This window comes from Notothenia rossii (assembly GCF_949606895.1).
Source record: "Notothenia rossii genome assembly, chromosome: 4".
Lineage (NCBI taxonomy): Eukaryota > Metazoa > Chordata > Actinopteri > Perciformes > Nototheniidae > Notothenia > Notothenia rossii.
In genome coordinates, this window is record NC_136902.1 from 67,045,729 (window position 1) to 67,064,438 (window position 18,710).

General features: G+C 40.3%; 2 protein-coding genes across 4 annotated transcripts in view; one reads left to right on the forward strand and one right to left on the reverse strand.

The window, feature by feature from the left end:
• LOC307036118 (alpha-2-macroglobulin-like) overlaps nucleotides 1-17,804 on the forward strand; it is a 63,447-nt gene extending 45,643 nt beyond the window's left edge. For 2 of the 3 annotated variants that reach the window (XM_079676139.1, XM_079676141.1), the window contains exons 25-35: nucleotides 13,306-13,381; nucleotides 13,699-13,855; nucleotides 14,264-14,338; nucleotides 15,036-15,198; nucleotides 15,293-15,480; nucleotides 15,622-15,834; nucleotides 16,506-16,624; nucleotides 16,768-16,858; nucleotides 16,952-17,020; nucleotides 17,109-17,214; nucleotides 17,373-17,804. In XM_079676139.1, the coding sequence (XP_079532265.1) occupies nucleotides 13,306-13,381; nucleotides 13,699-13,855; nucleotides 14,264-14,338; nucleotides 15,036-15,198; nucleotides 15,293-15,480; nucleotides 15,622-15,834; nucleotides 16,506-16,624; nucleotides 16,768-16,858; nucleotides 16,952-17,020; nucleotides 17,109-17,214; nucleotides 17,373-17,431 (1,316 nt within the window). In that variant the 3' untranslated portion in view covers nucleotides 17,432-17,804. The remainder of the gene's footprint in view (nucleotides 1-13,305; nucleotides 13,382-13,698; nucleotides 13,856-14,263; nucleotides 14,339-15,035; nucleotides 15,199-15,292; nucleotides 15,481-15,621; nucleotides 15,835-16,505; nucleotides 16,625-16,767; nucleotides 16,859-16,951; nucleotides 17,021-17,108; nucleotides 17,215-17,372) is intronic. The other variant, XM_079676140.1, reaches the window with a different exon arrangement.
• Nucleotides 5,544-7,815, reverse strand: LOC307036119 (zinc finger BED domain-containing protein 5-like). The gene is made up of 2 exons (XM_079676142.1): nucleotides 6,706-7,815; nucleotides 5,544-6,467 (listed from the first exon to the last, which is right to left on the reverse strand). Exons 1-2 carry the CDS (start codon nucleotides 6,874-6,876, stop codon nucleotides 5,991-5,993), a joined length of 648 nt encoding a protein of 215 aa, XP_079532268.1. The 5' UTR covers nucleotides 6,877-7,815; the 3' UTR covers nucleotides 5,544-5,990.
• Nucleotides 17,805-18,710: the final 906 nt, after the last annotated feature.

The window sequence follows — 18,710 nt, forward strand, 5'->3', positions numbered from 1 at the left end:
TTTAACGTATTAATAAACATGGATCCCAATGCTAGTTTCGACACAGAAGACACAGAAGAAGTTGAACATGAATATTCAAATGCATATGACGGACCACAACCTTATAATTATGAGCCTGCTAGGCGTCCAAGAGACCAGGAGCAGCCAAGGATTAGAAGAAATAATGGCCATCGGAGAGAAATTGAGCTGTGGTGTGAGGAGAACCAGTGGAGAACTGGGCAGCTATCTTGGTGAGTGACCGGCGTTAGCTACAGAATGTTAGCTAACGTCACATCACAACATTGTGAAGTTAGCTATCATATATCAGGCTATAACTAACGTAGCATTGATAATATAGTAACGTTACTGGCAGGACTGTTGATACTGATCCATAACAGAAACTAATGCGCAAGTATCAGCCGTATCTCGCATTACCTAATGCATCTCCACACTACGGTGCTGTGTACGGAGAGTGCTGCAGGGAGGTGGATGCACAACGCACCCAGGAACGAACGCAAGCTTCGGTCCTTTTTACTGTGGACTCGATGTCCTGACAGACTGGTATTTGTGCAACCTGCACAAACACAATACTGCACCATGATTACAAATGGTGAAATACAATGTAAAACTACCGAAAAATACCAGCTCACTAAAACACAACCGCTCAACTCAACGCAACTACTAACTATACCCGCGGTCAGAGGGCGGAGATGTTTCCCCTTTGTTATGTAATATGACGCGTTTGACGTATGACCTTAAAAAAAAGCCGTTTTTAAGAGCAGAGCTCAAAATTGCTCCTTTCCCTCTGAATTCCTGCCCTTATGTCTCGTAAAACATATCAAATCCTACATTCACTTTTTTAATTGTAATTTTCAAGCAAGTTTAAGCATAAATGTAGAAAAAAAAAAAACCCTGCAAGATGCTCTTTAATGGATCTCAAAGTCCTCAATCCTTGTTGACAGTGAGCAAAACAATTTTAATAGTTTGACTCCACAGCTGGTTAGAAAATGGTTGATTCTCCCATTTTTGGAAAATCTTCTATTTTTACAGCAGTGCTAAAACCTGCGAAAGACTGCAGTTGTAACCAGAAAGTTGCCATACTGTATGTGTACTCTTGGTGGGCTGATTTTACTACCATGAGTAGTGTTGCGACCATTGGATAAAGGGAGCACAAGATGAAAATTATTAACTCTAATGTGTAAAAATGTTGTTCAAATAAATAAGCAATCTATCCAATCTAAATGACGAGTCCCCTAAATCTTCAAGATCGACCAAAATGTATGCAATTAGTCCACCGGGAGTACAAATATGGAAACTTTTGATCCTGAAAGTGTCAGCAATGGACTCAGCATCCTCTATAATCCCGAAACCACTCCAAAGTGGTCCAAATCGGCCAAGCCATTTTTAAACTATTGTCCCCAAAGGCTATAATGGTAATCCATGCTAATTAACGCAATTTATGTTGATTGTGCATATTGCTCGACATACAGATGTAGCACTGAATTTCGGACTCCAGCTTACAGCTTCCTGCCTACGACCTGCCAAAGACCAGTATAGAGTAGAGATGTTAAGATTCACCGATTCGCATCGGTGCACCGGCATAAACGTTCAAGATGCGAGTGCACCGGTTGAAAGAGTGCACATCGGCTACAGTTTGGGTTGAACTCGCGATGCATCGATTGCGTAGCGTCTTTGCATCGGTAAAAAACCGATTCATTCATATAAAATCCCCTTATCTTGTCAACGTTCAGCAGAGACGATCTTTGATATTTGCTTCGCCACTACGGAGAACGAGAGTCTCAGTTATCAACACACACGGAAGTTGAGGAGAAAGAGAAACACAGCGCAGCGAAAAATACCTACAAATCAAACGTTTGGCAACACTTTGGATTGTTCAAGAAAGACGGTGTAATAGTCATTTATGCTATATAGTTGACCGCAGGTCATGGAGAGTAATAAGGTATCCGTAGACCTTTGTACTATATTGTACTCCGCAGCCGCACCCCATCAGTAACGTCCTGATGGTATATGTGCGCGGCACTATTACTACAGACGGTCAACTTGAAAAATCACTCGCAAATTGTTAACGATGCCGAGCCGCTTTAAAGTACACAAGTAGTACGAGGAACTTAGCGACGCACATAAAGAGGCGACATGGGGTCTGCGGCTGAAAAGAGAAACCTGAAAGTGAGACATATGAGTTAAATCACTCAGTGAGGTGTTCTGTCAGAGAGAGGTGTTTAGCTTACAGCAGCCTGTGACGGCCAATAATAATTTAAATGTCTTCCTTACTGTAAGCAGTTATGAAATACCTGTTTGTGAAAGGTTATTTGTTTTCTTTATTGTTCAGATAGAAACCACTGCTTTCTGCTCACTGGTGAGTTAGCCTCTGAGTGTTAAGCACATCAGGCTGGCAGCTGTATGGGCATTGCTCTATGGTAGCTGTTATTTGCACATTGTTAATCATGAGCAATGCATCCTTACATTGTTTAACTGTGAGGTGTTATACAATTGTACTCTGGAGAGCTTTTAAATGTAAAAAAATAAACGGCATGATGGGATGTGCAGTACCAAATATGTAAAGCACTTTTTTGTTAATGTATGATTTGCTGCATATAAGGAATAAAACAAAAATCCTCTGTCGTACCATATTGAAGTATCATTATTTTTGCATCGTGTTGAATCGCATCGTATCGCCCCGAATCGCATAATGTTGAATCAAATCGTATCGAACTGTATCGCAACAGGGGTGAATCGTATCGCATCGCATCGCCTGGTGTTTCAAAGGTATCGTTAATGTATCGTATCGTGGTAACGTATCGAGATGCGCATCGCATCGGCCTCAGTGATGGAGATGCACATCCCTAGTATAGAGGAATGTTAAGCCCTCCCACTATTTTCCAAGAGGGCGTTGCCAGATTTTCAATTTCAGGTTTTAACCAGGAGATGGCGCTTCATTCACAAATACAGAAAGACAAGTTTCATGGACTTTCAGTTGTGTTTTGAAGAGCATTTGAACACATCAATATTTTAGATCAACTAAAGTATATCTAATCTTGTAATTCAATAATATATAGTCTTTATATATTAAATAATCATAATGTAAATGTTTACATTACACTTCTTTATTTGTTATGCTCATACTTTAACCTTTACAATCGTTTGCTTTAATATGCAGTATATTTTTGTGTTTGCTTCCTCCTGCTCCCTTTGTGACACATACTGTATGATGTATTATTATTATTAATATGAAGATATTATTAAGATAAGATAAGATGTTACTTTATTGATTGAACATTTTAGTTTAGAATGTGCTGTCCCACGGTAATTCAGAAGGCTCACAGGTCACATTCCGACCATTATTTAAAACAATAGGTGCTTTCACATCGTCTACAGTTTGATTTGTATAGAGGGAGCTCTGTCAGTTTTCAAATTACCCATTTGCTTTCGGGGAGCCCTATTTATCAGAGCACATCCTGCTACTAAATATGTCACACGCACGCTCTGTTGACTGGCGCAGCATTGCGGATGCGATCAATTGCTATAAAAACACTCTTCTACTAATACAGACGGTGTCACTATGCCGGCGGATGTGGTCGTTGTTGAAGCCTCTTCAGGCTCCGCATCGGCAGGCCTCTCCCTCGGTGTGGAGCTGTCAAGCTCGACCCTAACACCGCTTACAGCCGGCCAACTAAAAGTTGTTTTCCGTTCACGTTGTCATTTTTAGACTCCTTCGCTTCTTTGCTTGTGAATCCAAAAGCTGTGACGCTTGGCTGTTTTCGTTTTGCCATATTTTTTTATTACACATCCAGAGTTAAAAAAATATCAATATGAACATTTCAAATACCGCGCCGGCATCACCGCCATAACCATAGCAACGTAAGTAAGAATGCAGCGCCGCCACGTACAGATGGCAACACCCAGACATATTCACAAATATAAAACAAATATTCAGAAACTGTAATGAACAATAACTATTATTTATTTCAAGAACTGTTAATTACAGAAACTCAACATTTCTAATCTGTGTGACACAAATATGCACGATTGTTTTGGGCTCCCCCTATTTATCTCAAAGTCGGCCTTCAGGGGAGCTCCCTCCCTCCTCGGGGGAGCCAAGCTCCCCCTAGCTCCCCCCCATTTCGAACAGTGTCTGTGGCTGAATGGCCAGCGATTAGGTGCGGCGCATTTATCATATGTGATCAGAGCTAACTGCCTGCCGTCAGATTTCATTTAAAAAACAGATCTGATTTTAAGACTATTTCTGCGCTCATAAAGAATGATAAGAATAAGAATAATGCGTATTGAACTGGTTTCATTAATTAGTGAGTTTATTTAACACTAGAACCGCCAATCGGGTCAATTTGTGTGATGTGTGTTGTGTGTGTGCAATGTAACTTTTTTTCAATAAAATATTAAAATCTCCCAGTCCGTGACTTTTCCTGAAAGTGTGTTATGTAGCACCCTATGTTGTTAAACATTGCATTCTAATAGCGGGATTTGACGGGTTTAGGTAGGCCTATACAAAAACCTCTGGCGGTTCTAGTGTTAAGGTAATTAGGTACAGTAGAAGCCCTTTTTTATCAGTAACGAATTTAGCAGTTGAACATAAAAGTCAACTAACTGAGGGTCACTTGCAATTACAGTGTTGTGTCTAACTGTAAGCTTGTCACTCAGAGTAACCTACCGTTAATTTAGCTGCTGGAGAAGAAAGATCAAGGGGGGAGGGGGGCAGAGAGCGGTGGTTGATGGGCCATTAGTTGTGTAAATACACAGCTGAGAGCTGCCGTTTCATTCAGACTGTTTAAAAAACTGTAACAACGGACTATTTTTCTGAGCGGATGCATGTCAATTTAAATCAATACATACAACTATTTTTTAAATCAATACATACAACTATTTTTTAAATCAATAAAAACATTTTCTAAATCCATAAAAGCATTTCAATTAATATTGGGAGTCATGTCGTTACTTTGTTGAGAATGTGGCCGTGTAATAAGCGGGATAATTTGCAGCGACTTGTTCCTTATGGGAAAAATAACACCCGTCATTTGTGTGTAGTGTGTGTGGTTAAAACACTTTCATGAAGTGAAGGAATGTCCTTCTATAAAACAGCTGTGGGCAGCAGTGAGTGTCACGGACATGAATTCATAGATCAAGGCAGACTGGTGCACACACTCTCCTGTCCTGCCAGGCGACACGCCCGTTCTAAGCCGTGTCCCTCACTCACATCCCAAGCATCCCCGAAAAGTGTATTATGTTGTTACATCTCAGATGTTATGTTTCAGTTGTGCTCTGTCTATGTTCAGTGATGCAAACTTGTCACCTTTCGGCGAAATTCGCCGTTTGTGTGATTCATGTAGATCTGCAATACAAATATTTGTGGGTATGGGGGGGGCTGGGACCCGGAGTAATCTGCGGCCGTGAGCTGTTATGTGCCATCATGACACGCATGGTGTTCTTTTTTTATATATTATAATGAAGTACGAGCTGTGTGCTCGAGTCTTCCTGCCTGTCGGCTCTGCTCATGGATGTATAATAAGGCTCTGCTGCTCCGAGATGATGGTCTAGAGCAGGGGTTCTCAACCTTTTTTGGGCCAGCGCCCCCCTGTCCATTATCCAGGTCTCTTACCGCCCCCCATCAAAATAAGTAGACTTATTTTCTTCCCTGAATATTAATGTTGACTAAAATTCTGTGTTATATCATTTAAAAAGAATGTCACTGAATGCCAAATAATAGATTTGATTTAACTGGGCAGTTGGAATATCATTATCATTAGTTTACCAGAGAGCAGAAAAGCCATGTGAATGTGAATTAAAATGATATTTATGAGTGTTAAACAAACTCAGACAAGAGCAGAGAATACAAACAGACTGCTACGGAACAGCAGCAATTTCACACATGTCCAGTGCAGAACAAACAGTAGGCTACAAAACTGTACATTAGGCCTACAGAACTAACAGGTCGGAAAGGTGTGAGCATTTCGCCGAATTGCGGGGGGGGGGGAAGGTTAGTGTGAGCCCTGCGCTTGGTGGTTCTCCGCCAGTTTCTTCACTGCGGGTTGCAGAGAATTTAGTTTCAGTCGCAGTGCACCTGAGGCCGTCAAGTTCAAGCGATTGCGGTACTTGGACTGCATGTGGAGGACCTGGCTGAATCCCTGCTCCACGAGGTATGTGGTTGGGAAAGCCAGAAGAAGCAGCCTCGCTTTCTCCCAGAGAGCCGGGTAACGCTGAGAGTATTTGACCCACAAGTTGCCCCAGCCAGAGGTGCGGAAAATAGCCTGGGCCTCATCGTCACTCTGGATGTCGATGAGATGCTCCTGTATTGCTGGCTCGCATTCCGCCACGTCCGCCTGAAAGGGCTGCACCACCCAGGTGGGAACATCGAGGTCCAAAAGATCTCTGAAGTGGATCTTCAAATCGGCATTCACCATCCTCAGGTGGTCTGTGTAAATGAGAAGGCGCTCATCGGTAAGAGCCTCAGACACCTGCAATGAGTATAACCAGGAAATTGTTATCGGTGCAGAATGTTACCATCTGATTTTAAACTGGTTATTTTATTGCTAATTAGTTTACTAATTGATGTTTCTTTATTCTCATAATACATTCAGAACATAAGTTATTTATACTAACCAGGAACACAAATATAGTGTTGCATAGAGTAGCCTACATTTATTACATGTATTATTTATTATTATCATTATTTAGTAGCCTAGGCTAGATCACCTTGGTCAACAGCGGGAAATGAGCAAACTGCCTCCTGCCTATGCTCCGGTATAGATCCAGCCTGGAGGTGAGACTGTGGATGACCGCCTTGCTCTGGATCAGAGTAACTCCTTTTCCTTGGAGCTTCAGCGTTACTTCATTCATTTTGCCAAAGAAGTCTGTGAGGTACATGATGTCGCAGCGGCTGGATGACACCTGTTCCCCGAGAGCTGCATCCACCTCCTCCAGGAACTCCACGATGCTGTCAAACAGCTCACAAAAACGAGCAAGGCAGTTTCCTTTTGAGAGCCAGCGGACATCAGTGTGGAGAAGAAGACGCTCAAAGGTCTCATCATTTTCCTGACACAGCTGTCGGAACAATCTGTTATTCAGGGCGTGGGCTTTTATTTTGTTTATTGCCTTTACTGCAACATTGAGAGACTTGTGGAGAGGTGGACTTTTAGATTTGGCCACAAGTAGTGTCACGATAACGCTAGAGGGCTAGCTGGTGACATGACAAGACATCGTGCCGGGAGCGGACCGGAAGTTGTTGTAATTTTGAACAAACAGCTCTGTGTGGAGCAGCCTGGCTAGCCAGCTCTTCCATGTCGTAGCAGACATAGAAACGGGTATTATTTTCATAAACTGACCACTTAGTTCGAATCTGTTAGTGGAATTTGTCATATCAAAACATATCAAAATTTAACAAAGTGACACAGATTATTAACAGTCGCGATCCCAAAATTACAACGACTTCCGGTCCGCTCCCGGCTGCTTTTTGTAGGGTACGTTCGTAAATGCGCTCAGAGCGCTCCGAGCGTCCCCGTTCCACAGTCCAGAGCGCTGCGCTCTGAGCGCTCACAGCTGGGTGCTCTGGCGGAACAGACGGGTTGTCCGAGCGGACTGACCGTTCGTGCATTTACGAACGTACCCGTAATAACACTGCTGACAGCTGACCAATCGCAAGCAGAGTTGTGGTTTCCTATAGCAACAAAAGATGCTGACAGCTGCTTTTTGTACAGGAAAAGACGCTGTGGGTGGCCAGCGTTTTTCATGACAAAAAGACATTATTCGTGAACGCCCCCCAAGAACACCTCAACGCCCCCCTTTCAAAAATATTGCTTCCAGCGCCCCCCGACGTTCTCTGAACGCCCACTGGGGGGCGGTACCGCCCCCGTTGAGAACCAGTGGTCTAGAGTCTAGACTCTAGCTTCAGCAGCTACATTACCTACGGGTGCGTTCGTTAATATTAACTGTGCGTCCGGAGTCACTGTGGCACAGACTGGACCGCTGGTGAACAGCTGTTAGAACGGGCCGTTCAGGTGTTCAGAGCAGAGCTCCCTGTCGGTGCGGCAGAGCGTGATGTGAACTGAAAAGTTTTTCTGTGGCAATATTATTTAAGGCAGGGGTGGGGAACCTCCGGCCTCCGGGCCGTATACGGCCCGCGAGACCATTTGGTACGGCCCTCGAGGTAATTTATAAACACACGCAGAAAAAGAAAAAAATTGAAGAAATATAGACCGCAAACAAATAAAAAAAGCGAGTGTCTGTTTTTCCTGGCCAAGATGAGGGTCCTTGAACACAACACGAGCCTAACGTGTCTGACAGGGGTGCAGTTTTGACAGAGAGCACCAGAAAGCCAGAACGCCGCTCCGGCACTTGAGAAATTGCAGTACCCATAAGGAGCCGTACACATGCCGCAGTTTTTGCGTGGCTGTGTCTTTAGTTGAAAGCCCAGTGGGCGATCTGTTCATCTGTCATACTGATCATACAGTCAATAACTTTGTTGTTATTAGCATCTGGTTAGCTAGCTATGCTAACGAATATAAGAAGCTTTTTCTACAACCAGTGAGGTAAAGGCACATCTTTATCATCATCTTTATTTATTTTATCCTTATTTATCTGTTGTTATTTTTGTTTTACTTGCTTGTAAGCGCTTTGAGCACCAGGAAAAGCGCTTTATAAATGTAATGTATTATTATTATTATCAATATGATCATTATAGTTCTAAAAAAATAAGACAATAAAGTAAACAGGTATAAAATACTGTATGACAGTAAAACAAGGTTGTTATTAATAAAGAAGAATACAGTTTGAAAGGGGAGTGATTTGTAAAATATCCATAAAGAAAAAGAAAATCTGCTTCCAGTTCTGTTTCATATGGGTGTTGAGAGATGTATCCATAGATCTCTTCATGTTGCTCTCAAAGTGCACCAGATTGATGCTTTTAACTTAGGGTGACCAGACGTCCCCGTTTTCCGGGGACAGTCCCCGTTTGTATTGGCATGTCCCCGGTTGAAACTGTCCCCGGAAATGTCCCCGTTTTTTAATATACGTTAAAAGCATATAGCAAGGTGAAATAAAACGTTTTATGTCAGGAAACACTGGGTAAACAGACTGTGGTCAAGCCAGCCCCCAGTTCGGAAAAAACTGTCAAGCCAGCCCGCACGTTGTATTGCGGTGCGCGAATATCCTATGCATTAAGGTAGAGGCCTGTAAAAACTGTCTTCAAAATAAAAGCGTTTACTCGGTCAATAACAAATATACCTAAAAAACACACCAAACATATTCATATATACTGGAGCTTAAATCAAGAAATATGTACTATATAATTTGATCAATAATAATTTAAAACAAACTACGTATAACTACCACATTATAACTGTGTGAACTGAGTGAATGTAAAATGTAAGTATACAGTTATGAAGATATCTGACATTTCCACTGGGTGACTAATTTCAATTAACTAATTTCAATTGATGTTGACATCATCTCACAACACTCCTAAAATAACATTACTTTCTGAAGCACAATTTAAAATGTATGCTGTTTAAAATCTCAAATTAGATCTATTGTCCATCTATATTTTGATTATTATTTATTGGAAACTGTCCATAACCAAAGAGTCATTCGAAGTCAATTAAATACTTATTTCACTTCAGGTTGATAGCAGGAGACCCCATCTAGTCAATCAGAGAAAATCAGGACACTCTGATGAAGATCTTCAAAATAAAATAGTTTTGAAATCTCATATATGGGCTATCGTCCGTCTGTTTGTATCCAACAGTTAAAATGTTCGAATTACATTGAACCAGAATTGTCCCTGTTTTCTCTTTAACAGTGAAGAAAATTGGATATGTTAATGATATATTGACCGCAAAACTCAAAATGTCCCCGGTTTTAATTTTGAAAATCTGGTCACCTTATTTTAATTTCAATATTTAAAAACAAATCTTCCCGGGGAGCATGCCCCCCGGACCCCCCTGGAGGGTGTGAGGTAACCCCCCACTTAAATCATGTCCACATGGATATGAAACTAAATACATTTGCACACATCTTGTGTCCATATCTTTCTGTTGTGGTGGTCATGCCACACTGCACGTGCATGCATGCGCGAGTCATGGTGAGATATCTGAATTAAGAGGTTGCTTTTTCTTTGCACAGCATGAAAGAAAGGCCAAATGAATGGGCTGTGATTTTAGTTTTTTTAAGCAGAGGTCAATAATTTGTACGGCCCTCGGAGGATGTTGAAAAAATTGAAATGGCCCTCGAGAGGAAAAAGGTTCCCCACCCCTGATTTAAGGAATCGTTGAGCTAGCTAGCTAGCATACATTGTCACTATCTGCTAACGTTAGCTTTAGCCTTCTATTTCTAATATTTTTTTTTCATAGGCTATAAACAGAGGTGGTATAAGTATATATATATTGTACTTGAGTAAAAGTAGAAGTACTCAGATCTTGTACTTGAGTAAAAATAGAAGTACTCAGGTCTTGTACTTGAGTAAAAGTAGAAGTACTCAGATCTTGTACTTGAGTAAAAGTAGAAGCACACAGATCTGGTACTAGAGTAAAAGTAGAAGTACTCAAATCTTGTACTTGAGTAAAAGTAGAAGCACTCAGGTCTTGTACTTGAGTAAAAGTAGAAGCACACAGATCTTGTACTAGAGTAAAAGTAGAAGTACTCAGGTCTTGTACTTGAGTAAAAGTAGAAGTACTCAAATCTTGTACTTGAGTAAAAGTAGAAGCACTCAGGTCTTGTACTTGAGTAAAAGTAGAAGCACACAGATCTTGTACTAGAGTAAAAGTGGAAGTACTCAGGTCTTGTACTTGAGTAAAAGTAGAAGTACTCAGATCTTGTACTTGAGTAAAAGTAATAGTCCCAGAGTGTAGGAATACTCTGTTACAGTAAAAGTCCTGCATTCAAAATGTTCCTCAAGTAAAAGTATAAAAGTATTCTCATCAAAATATAGTGAAAGTAGCGACAGTAAAAGTAGAAGTACCAGAGTGTAGGAATACTCTGTTACAGTAAAAGTAGTCATTGTGCAGATTGGTCCATTTCAGAATAATAGATATGATATGTTTTATAATGATTGATCATGAAAGTGTTCTCAAAGCTGCTAAAGGTGCAGCTAGTTTGAATGACTTTGTATACTAAAGGGTAGCTTGTGGATTTACTCCAGGTGGAACTAAAGTCTGAATTAACATTTGATTATATTTCACTTAATTAATCCAGATCTGTGAAGTAACTAAAGGTATTAAATACATGTAGTGGAGTAAAAGTACAGCATGTACCTCTGAACTGTAGTGGAGTAGAAGAACAAAGTAGCAAAACATTGAAATACTTAAATAAAGTACAAGTATCTCAAAATTGTGCCCAAGTAGGTACTTGTTGAGTTTATGAACTTAGTTACTTTACACCATGTGGCTATAAAGATAAAAAGACTTAAGCCTTGCACAGAGTCACGAAAATACATTTTCAAAATGCTCAACAGTGCTGCCAAAATTATAAACTGACTGCTACACAATTTAAAATAAATGCTTTTATATATTTCTATTAGATGTGACTCTTTGGCGTTTCTGTTATTATTAACACTGCTGCTTTAGTTGTTCTGACTGCTAAAATCCTCTGTCATTCCGTGGGGTGGGGGAGCCCGGGGCTCGGATCCTTGTCACCTTTTTCATACCTGATGAGTTTGCATCCCTGTATGTTAAAAAGCCTCAGTCACCTTAATTCATGTAATAAAAAAAACCTCAGGTCAGTAACACTCAAAGCTAAATGTGCAATACCATGTTCAGCTATGTTACTATTTATAATGTTATTGTTGTTACATCAGAAGATGTACATATTGAAATGATTTCTTAACTTACAGTAGGCTATTTTTTACAATGTGTGTTGGAAGGATTTATTAAATTACAATGAATATTGTCATTGTTGAAGGCTTTTAGAGAAGGGTGAACTATAAGCCTGAATTACATAACATTTTATACCTAAAAACATAAAAGCCACAATAAATAAGTCACAATTATTGTAGTTATTTTTACCTCCCGTATTGCTTTCAACCCACCAGCTTTTATGGTGTTGTTACGTCACTAACTGTAAGCTTGTCACATACAGTCTATGGTCACTCAGAGTAACCTACTGTTAATTTAGCTGCTGGAGAAGAAAGATCAGGGGGGGAGGGGGGGAGGGGGGGAGAGAGCTGTGGTTGATGGGCCATTTGTTGTGTAAATACACAGCTGAGAGCTGCCGTTTCATTCAGACTGTTTAAAAAACTGTAACAACGGACTATTTTTCTTAGCGGATGCATGTCAATTTAAATCAATACATACAACTATTTTTTAAATCAATAAAAACATTTTCTAAATCCATAAAAGCATTTCAATTAATATTGGGAGTCATGTCGTTACTTTGTTGAGAATGTGGCCATGTAATAAGCGGGATAATTTGCAGCGACTTGTTCCTTATGGGGAAAATAACACCCTTCATCCAGATGAGGATCCCTCCGCTACACTTTGGGATCCTGATCGACCGACGAAGCTCCATTAAAATATACATATTTTTGGTGAATTACTGAGTTTAGGCACGTTAATAACGTTTTAATGAAGTTGAATACAGTATATTCATATGTGTCAGTGATTTCATGTCAATTCGGCGAACATAAACATAAATGATCGTGGTGAAGATGATGATTAAATTAGGATTAAAAATCGAGAGCCGGGCTGCATTTCCTCCCGTTCGTTTTTTTCGAATAACAAAATTATTTTGTTAAATAACAACATGTTGATGTTTTGTAAATGATTACATGTCTCTTATTTAGCACAGTAGTATGATATCCGTGACATATGGATCTTAACAAAGTTCCGCTGTACATCCAGCATACTGTATCTCACTTTATTTCACATGAGCTCCAGTGTGGAACCCCACTGCACCCCCTGGTGGATCAATGATCCATTGCAGCTGGCTTCATTATAATTACATTTATCTATCACGGGGGCGGTCTCAAGTCAAGCTGGAGGTTTTCCCTTGAGCGAGGGCAGATCACGTACCAATCACGGCCCTCGCGTTTCAAACTGTCTGAAATGAATCGCTACATCTGTATATCCGGCAGTTTCTATGTGCTGTGGACCTGTACTATACATTTCCCGCATAAAACTTTGGTGTACTACTCAACATTTCCGGGCTACAAAAAGACCCTATGAGCTGGCAACTATACTAATATGTAATGAGCATAGTTAAATGCACCTTTACCTATGACATCATGAAACACATTTACTTCAAAACATGAACTTAACTTAGCAAAATCCTTTCAAGTCTTACAAGTTTGTTTCTATGTTGATACAGGCTACCAGAGACAGCTGAACTACAAGCATATTGATGGTGCCTATAGTACATTTGGAAAAGGAACTGGGAACACTTGGTGAGAAAACTGCTGATCGATCATCAACATCTAAGAACAACAATATGTACATGCTGTTGAATTTTCACCCTGTGATACTCATACATAAAGATTACCCAGTGATAACAAAGAGATGATGCAAATTGGAGCACACATGTTGTGGAAAATTTTATTTTATTACCATGAATGGGCTATATCAACACAAGCAAGTTAATGTATTTCAAATGAATGCATGAAATAGCGTGGTATGTTTTGTACCTCTTGAGACATTACACAGATCATGATCTTTAGTTGTTTAATTATATCAGTCATGTATAACTTTGTTTTAATATCCTCAGGCTGACTGCTTTTGTGGTGAGATCATTTGCCAAAGCACAGGCGTTTGTCTACATTAACCCAGCAAAGATGGAAGAGTCTAAGATGTGGCTCCAAAGGAAACAACGAGGAAATGGCTGTTTTGAACAGTCAGGAAAGCTGTTTAACAACAGAATGAAGGTAATTTCAGTCCTTCTTCTCATGAAAATACCTTATAACTGAAATCTAGAAGGTTAGAATTCTCAATTTTCACTGAACCACATATTGCTGTGCCTTTATTTAAATGCAAATACACAGTCAGTACTTTCAGTATTGGATAGCAGCCGGTTTTACAAAATGTGTGACATGCAAGCGGCGATTTGCAAGATTAGATCACTGGACTTGTCTTTCAAAATAAACACCATAATTGCAACTCATACATGAGCATGCGAGAGACATGTGGGCTCAGAGTGACAACCATGAGAAAATGTCCTGTTGCCCCCATTTGTACACTGCTTGCAAGCCGTGCTTAAAATTACTTCTGTGAATCAGGCCCTGGGTGTGGGAGGCGCTGTGCTAATCTGTATGTTTGATGGTTTTTCTCTACAGGGAGGGGTGTCTGATGAAGTGACTCTCAGTGCCTACATCACTGCTGCTTTCTTAGAGATTAATGCATCTGTGGATGTGAGTACACCAAGGAGTGCACTTAAGGTTGCTATGACGCCTGTTCCTCCTTCAATTTAATTGTATTGGGTGTTTGTGTTTGTGAAACCATTTCATTAATTATTTAATAATTTTAACAAATCCTACATTATTACGGAAACGTGTGATGATTTATCGAAAAATACTTCCCACATCCTTTCTCTGGGTGTACTTTTCTCTGCCCAATGAAGCTAAATGGATCTTGTGCAAAAGAAGAATTGGGCTCTAGGATTCATTATGTCTGTTTTTTTACATAATTATATTCTCCTCGGGCTAATAATTATGAGTTTGAAGCGATTTGTCAAAGTTCTTTGAAGGGAACCAATCAGGCTGGTCAACCACCACACTGTTCAGATGATAGATGATAGATAGATGAACATCATGCTGAAAATACTTAGGATTAATGATTTGTCTGTAGTAATATCCCAAATATTTATGTTGTTTGGTACATTTGACTAGCCTTAGTGTTTTCGCTCAAAATACTTACTGATAAAGACTTGTTTCTCATGTGCCTTTTCTTTTTGCTGTTGCTTACCATTATAACCTGCATTTATTGAAGTTTTCTCTCTTGATAACGAATATAATAGCATCAAGAACTAGAATAAACTTGGTGTTTTGATGGATTAAATCAGTTCAGACCTGACTTTATTTACTGTGTAATTCTTTGAATCTGATCTAGGATCCTGTGGTGAACAAGAGCCTGTCTTGCCTCAAAGAGTCCATCAGTGACCTCAGTAACACCTACACCACAGCTTTGATGGCGTACGTCTTCACCCTGGCAGGCGACATGGAGACCCGTGCTCACCTTCTCAATCACCTAGACACTGTTGCAATACAACAAGGTGAGTCATCATCCAACAAAGAAATATCTGACTGAACTAATGTGGGTGTAGCTTACCTTGTATCTGTTTTTCTGTTTGTGGATGGCTGATTCAGGAGGTTTCCTTCACTGGTCTCAGACCGCATCAGAAAAATCAGCCTCTCTGTCTGTGGAGATCAGCTCCTACGTGCTGCTGGCCAAACTCAGTGCCTCTCCCACTACTGAAGACTTGGGCTATGCTGCTGGCATCGTTAGATGGCTGGCGGGCCAGCAGAACTATTACGGAGGTTTCTCCTCCACACAGGTAAAGCACACACTGCTAAAAACCACCCTGATCAATATGATGAACAAAGTTACCTAAAATGTATTTAGCTTTGCTCTGACCTAGCAACATTTACAAATGTAGGCGCACACAACATATGGCATTTTTGTATGCGTGTTGTAGGACACAGTGGTGGCTCTTCAGGCTCTGGCTCTCTACTCCGCTCTGGTGTTCAGTCCAGGAGGTTCAAGCTCGGTGACAGTCCAGTCTCCCAGTGACCCTCTGACATTTGATGTGAACCAGAACAACAAACTGCTCTACCAGGAGAAGCTGCTGCAGGACGTGACAGGAAAGTTCAGCCTGGAGGTGAAGGGCACTGCATGCGCTGCAATGCAGGTCAGTGGTCATGCAGATTTATCTGTTTCTCTTTGAGATACGTACACCACAATCGGGCAGCTAATATATTAGCTGCCTGATTGCTCAACCACCAACACTATGTTTTGGTAAATTATGGCCTTGAATTGCCAGATTGACATTAAATTGACACTGACATTAACTTTAAGGCACAATTACATCAGAGTTATTATCAACTTTGCTAAAGTTGGCGAGATAGCCAGGATAAAGTTCATAGCGACCGTCATATCACAGCTTGTAACCATAAACACACCTCAACAATTGAGCCGTTTCAGTTTGTTGTGAACAAAAAAACATTTCCATACTTCAACACAATTGTAGGTAAAGTTGATGGACATACAGTTTCAACTTGATAGCATTAGCTAGCAACTTAGCTGAGGTTTGCGCTGTATTTTCAGCTCAACTTCCATAACAGCTCAGAGCTTTAACCCCCATTAGTAGCTACATTGTTTGTTTCAAGCATTACAAATCCAAAAGTAGCTTGTTGTCCTTCAAGAAATAAAATGTGGATGAATGTATATAACGAGGTTGTACTTCTTGATGGGGTGAATCCTAACTAATCGTATATTAAAAGCAAAGGCAATCTCGAGATTCGGGTTCACTCTTTATGAATAGTGATATAACTTACAATAACTTGTGTCTCTCTTTTCCAGATTTCTCAACACTATAACATCCCAACTCCTACTGACACAACGACCCTCAGTGTCAATGTAAGAACAGAGTTCAACTGCACCAGCAAAAACACCAAACTCACTCTGAATCTTCAGTCCCGGTAAGTTATCAACAAGCAGATTCACACGAAAGAAGAACCATGACATTTCTGAGATACAATCCTCTGCATCTACCAGCTTGAACTATGTAACTGCTGGAGGATGGACATGGGACAAATGTTTTTTAACCTCACTTTCCTTACAGATTTAGTGGAAAGGAGAACAGCACAAACATGGTGATACTGGATATCAAAGCACTCTCTGGATTTGTCCCAGACCAAGAATCTTTGAAGAGGGTGAGTTATTTCAGTAACTTTCGAAGTAAGCTCGAAGTAAAAAAAATCTTCATCTGTTGTTGAGCCACCCGGCTGATTACCATCTCCTCACAGCTCAAAGGAGCCCTGCTGGTGGATCGCGTTGAACAAAAGGAGGATCATGTTCTGGTGTACATACAGGAGGTGAGAGAAATCCTATCCTCAGCAAGCAGCAACTGATGATGCCCTTCACATTTGTTATTCATGGTTTTGTTTCTTTGCATCCCAACAGTTACCAAAAGACCTACCTATCAACCACAGCTTGGATCTCATACTGGAGATCCCAGTGCAGAACATGAAGCCAGCCGTGGTCAAGATCTATGACTACTATCAGCCAAGTAAATCCTTACGAACCCCTAACAGAGACTTCAGCCCACACTGATACACTCTGCTCCAACCTGAACATTATCAGAATAGTAATGCTTAAAAATGATTTTGTGCTTGGATAGACTATTGTCTCCTTATCTTCTGCTTCTTTTTCCTTCATTCCTCTCAGGTGACCAGGCTGAGACAGAATACACACACCCTTGTGTTTCAGGTAACAATCTGTTGTAACATACAGCAGAAATACAATTTTGACAAAAGTATTTTTTATGGCCAACCCATTCTTTTTTTTTGTTGCAATTTGTTTGCAATAAATCAACAAAGTGTCCTTAGTGCGACCTTTGCCTAAGCTTGAACACAATTAAGCAAACAGCCAGATTAGATTAATATGAATCACAGTATAATACTTATTTTTATTTTGCAGTTTAAAGAGTGAAGTGTGGTCTTCCAGCCGTCAGGAATTCCAGTATGATTTGATAAAAAATACATTATATGAACCTTCATACTTGATAGTATTCTGCTGCAATCCCTTACAGCTGTGTAACTACATGTGTCGGAAAATCATGCTTTATGGACAAAAAACATTAAATGTCAACTCTTAAAACTGGTCTTCCACTTTTTTTTTATCTTTCTGCTTTTAAATAATAGTTTCACAAACTAGAGTTTGTGCAGTTTGAAGCTATGTGTAAAACTTTGGAATATGTTATAAAGTGTTCTTATTACCTTCTTGTTCCTTGTAGCTAAGTTTTCACAACTTATTTCAGATTGGATGATCAAAGTGTGACCAATGAGCATGTCTGTATGAGGACAATGAAAAACAAATCTAATACTAATACTACTTTCTGTTGGATGTATGCAAGCTATGTAAGAAACATGAAAAAAACACAGATTTGTACGCTGACATGTGCACGCTCAAAACTGTTACTGCCTTTTGTCTAAGGGGTTGACAGGCAGAACAAGAGCCACAACGTCCCTGCTCTTAATCCAGTGGCTTATTATCTGTGGCTTTTTTTTTAACAAAAATAGCTTAATCACTGCTCTTTCCAACCATCTTCTGCTATACTTCCAACATTTGTACATTGCTTGACATAGATTTTCTCAAAGACTTGTCTCTTAACCTTTCCTCAACGCAGTGCACAAATGTTTGGGGTCTGAGTTGAACTTCAGTGTATTTAACCAATCAGTTAAACATGAAATTATGAACTTGTACACTGGGAGTCAGGGTAATCACTGTTTACATCCCATCCAACACAGTGTAAAGGGCACTGTTGCAGAACTCAAGTTACCGTAATATTACATCAATAAGTTCACCATTCTTGTTCAGTCCGAGTCCTCTGATGTGAACTAAAGAACCGGACTCTGGTACGCCTAAAAGAGGTGGTCTCGGGAGGCTTGCTAGTGAACTCTGGAGCGGTTCATCGCTTACTGTGACTGATAAGGGCTAGCATAACCCATTTGTGTAGCGTATAAGTGGTTAGCTTGCCCTGAAGGAAATTACAATGTCTCCTAA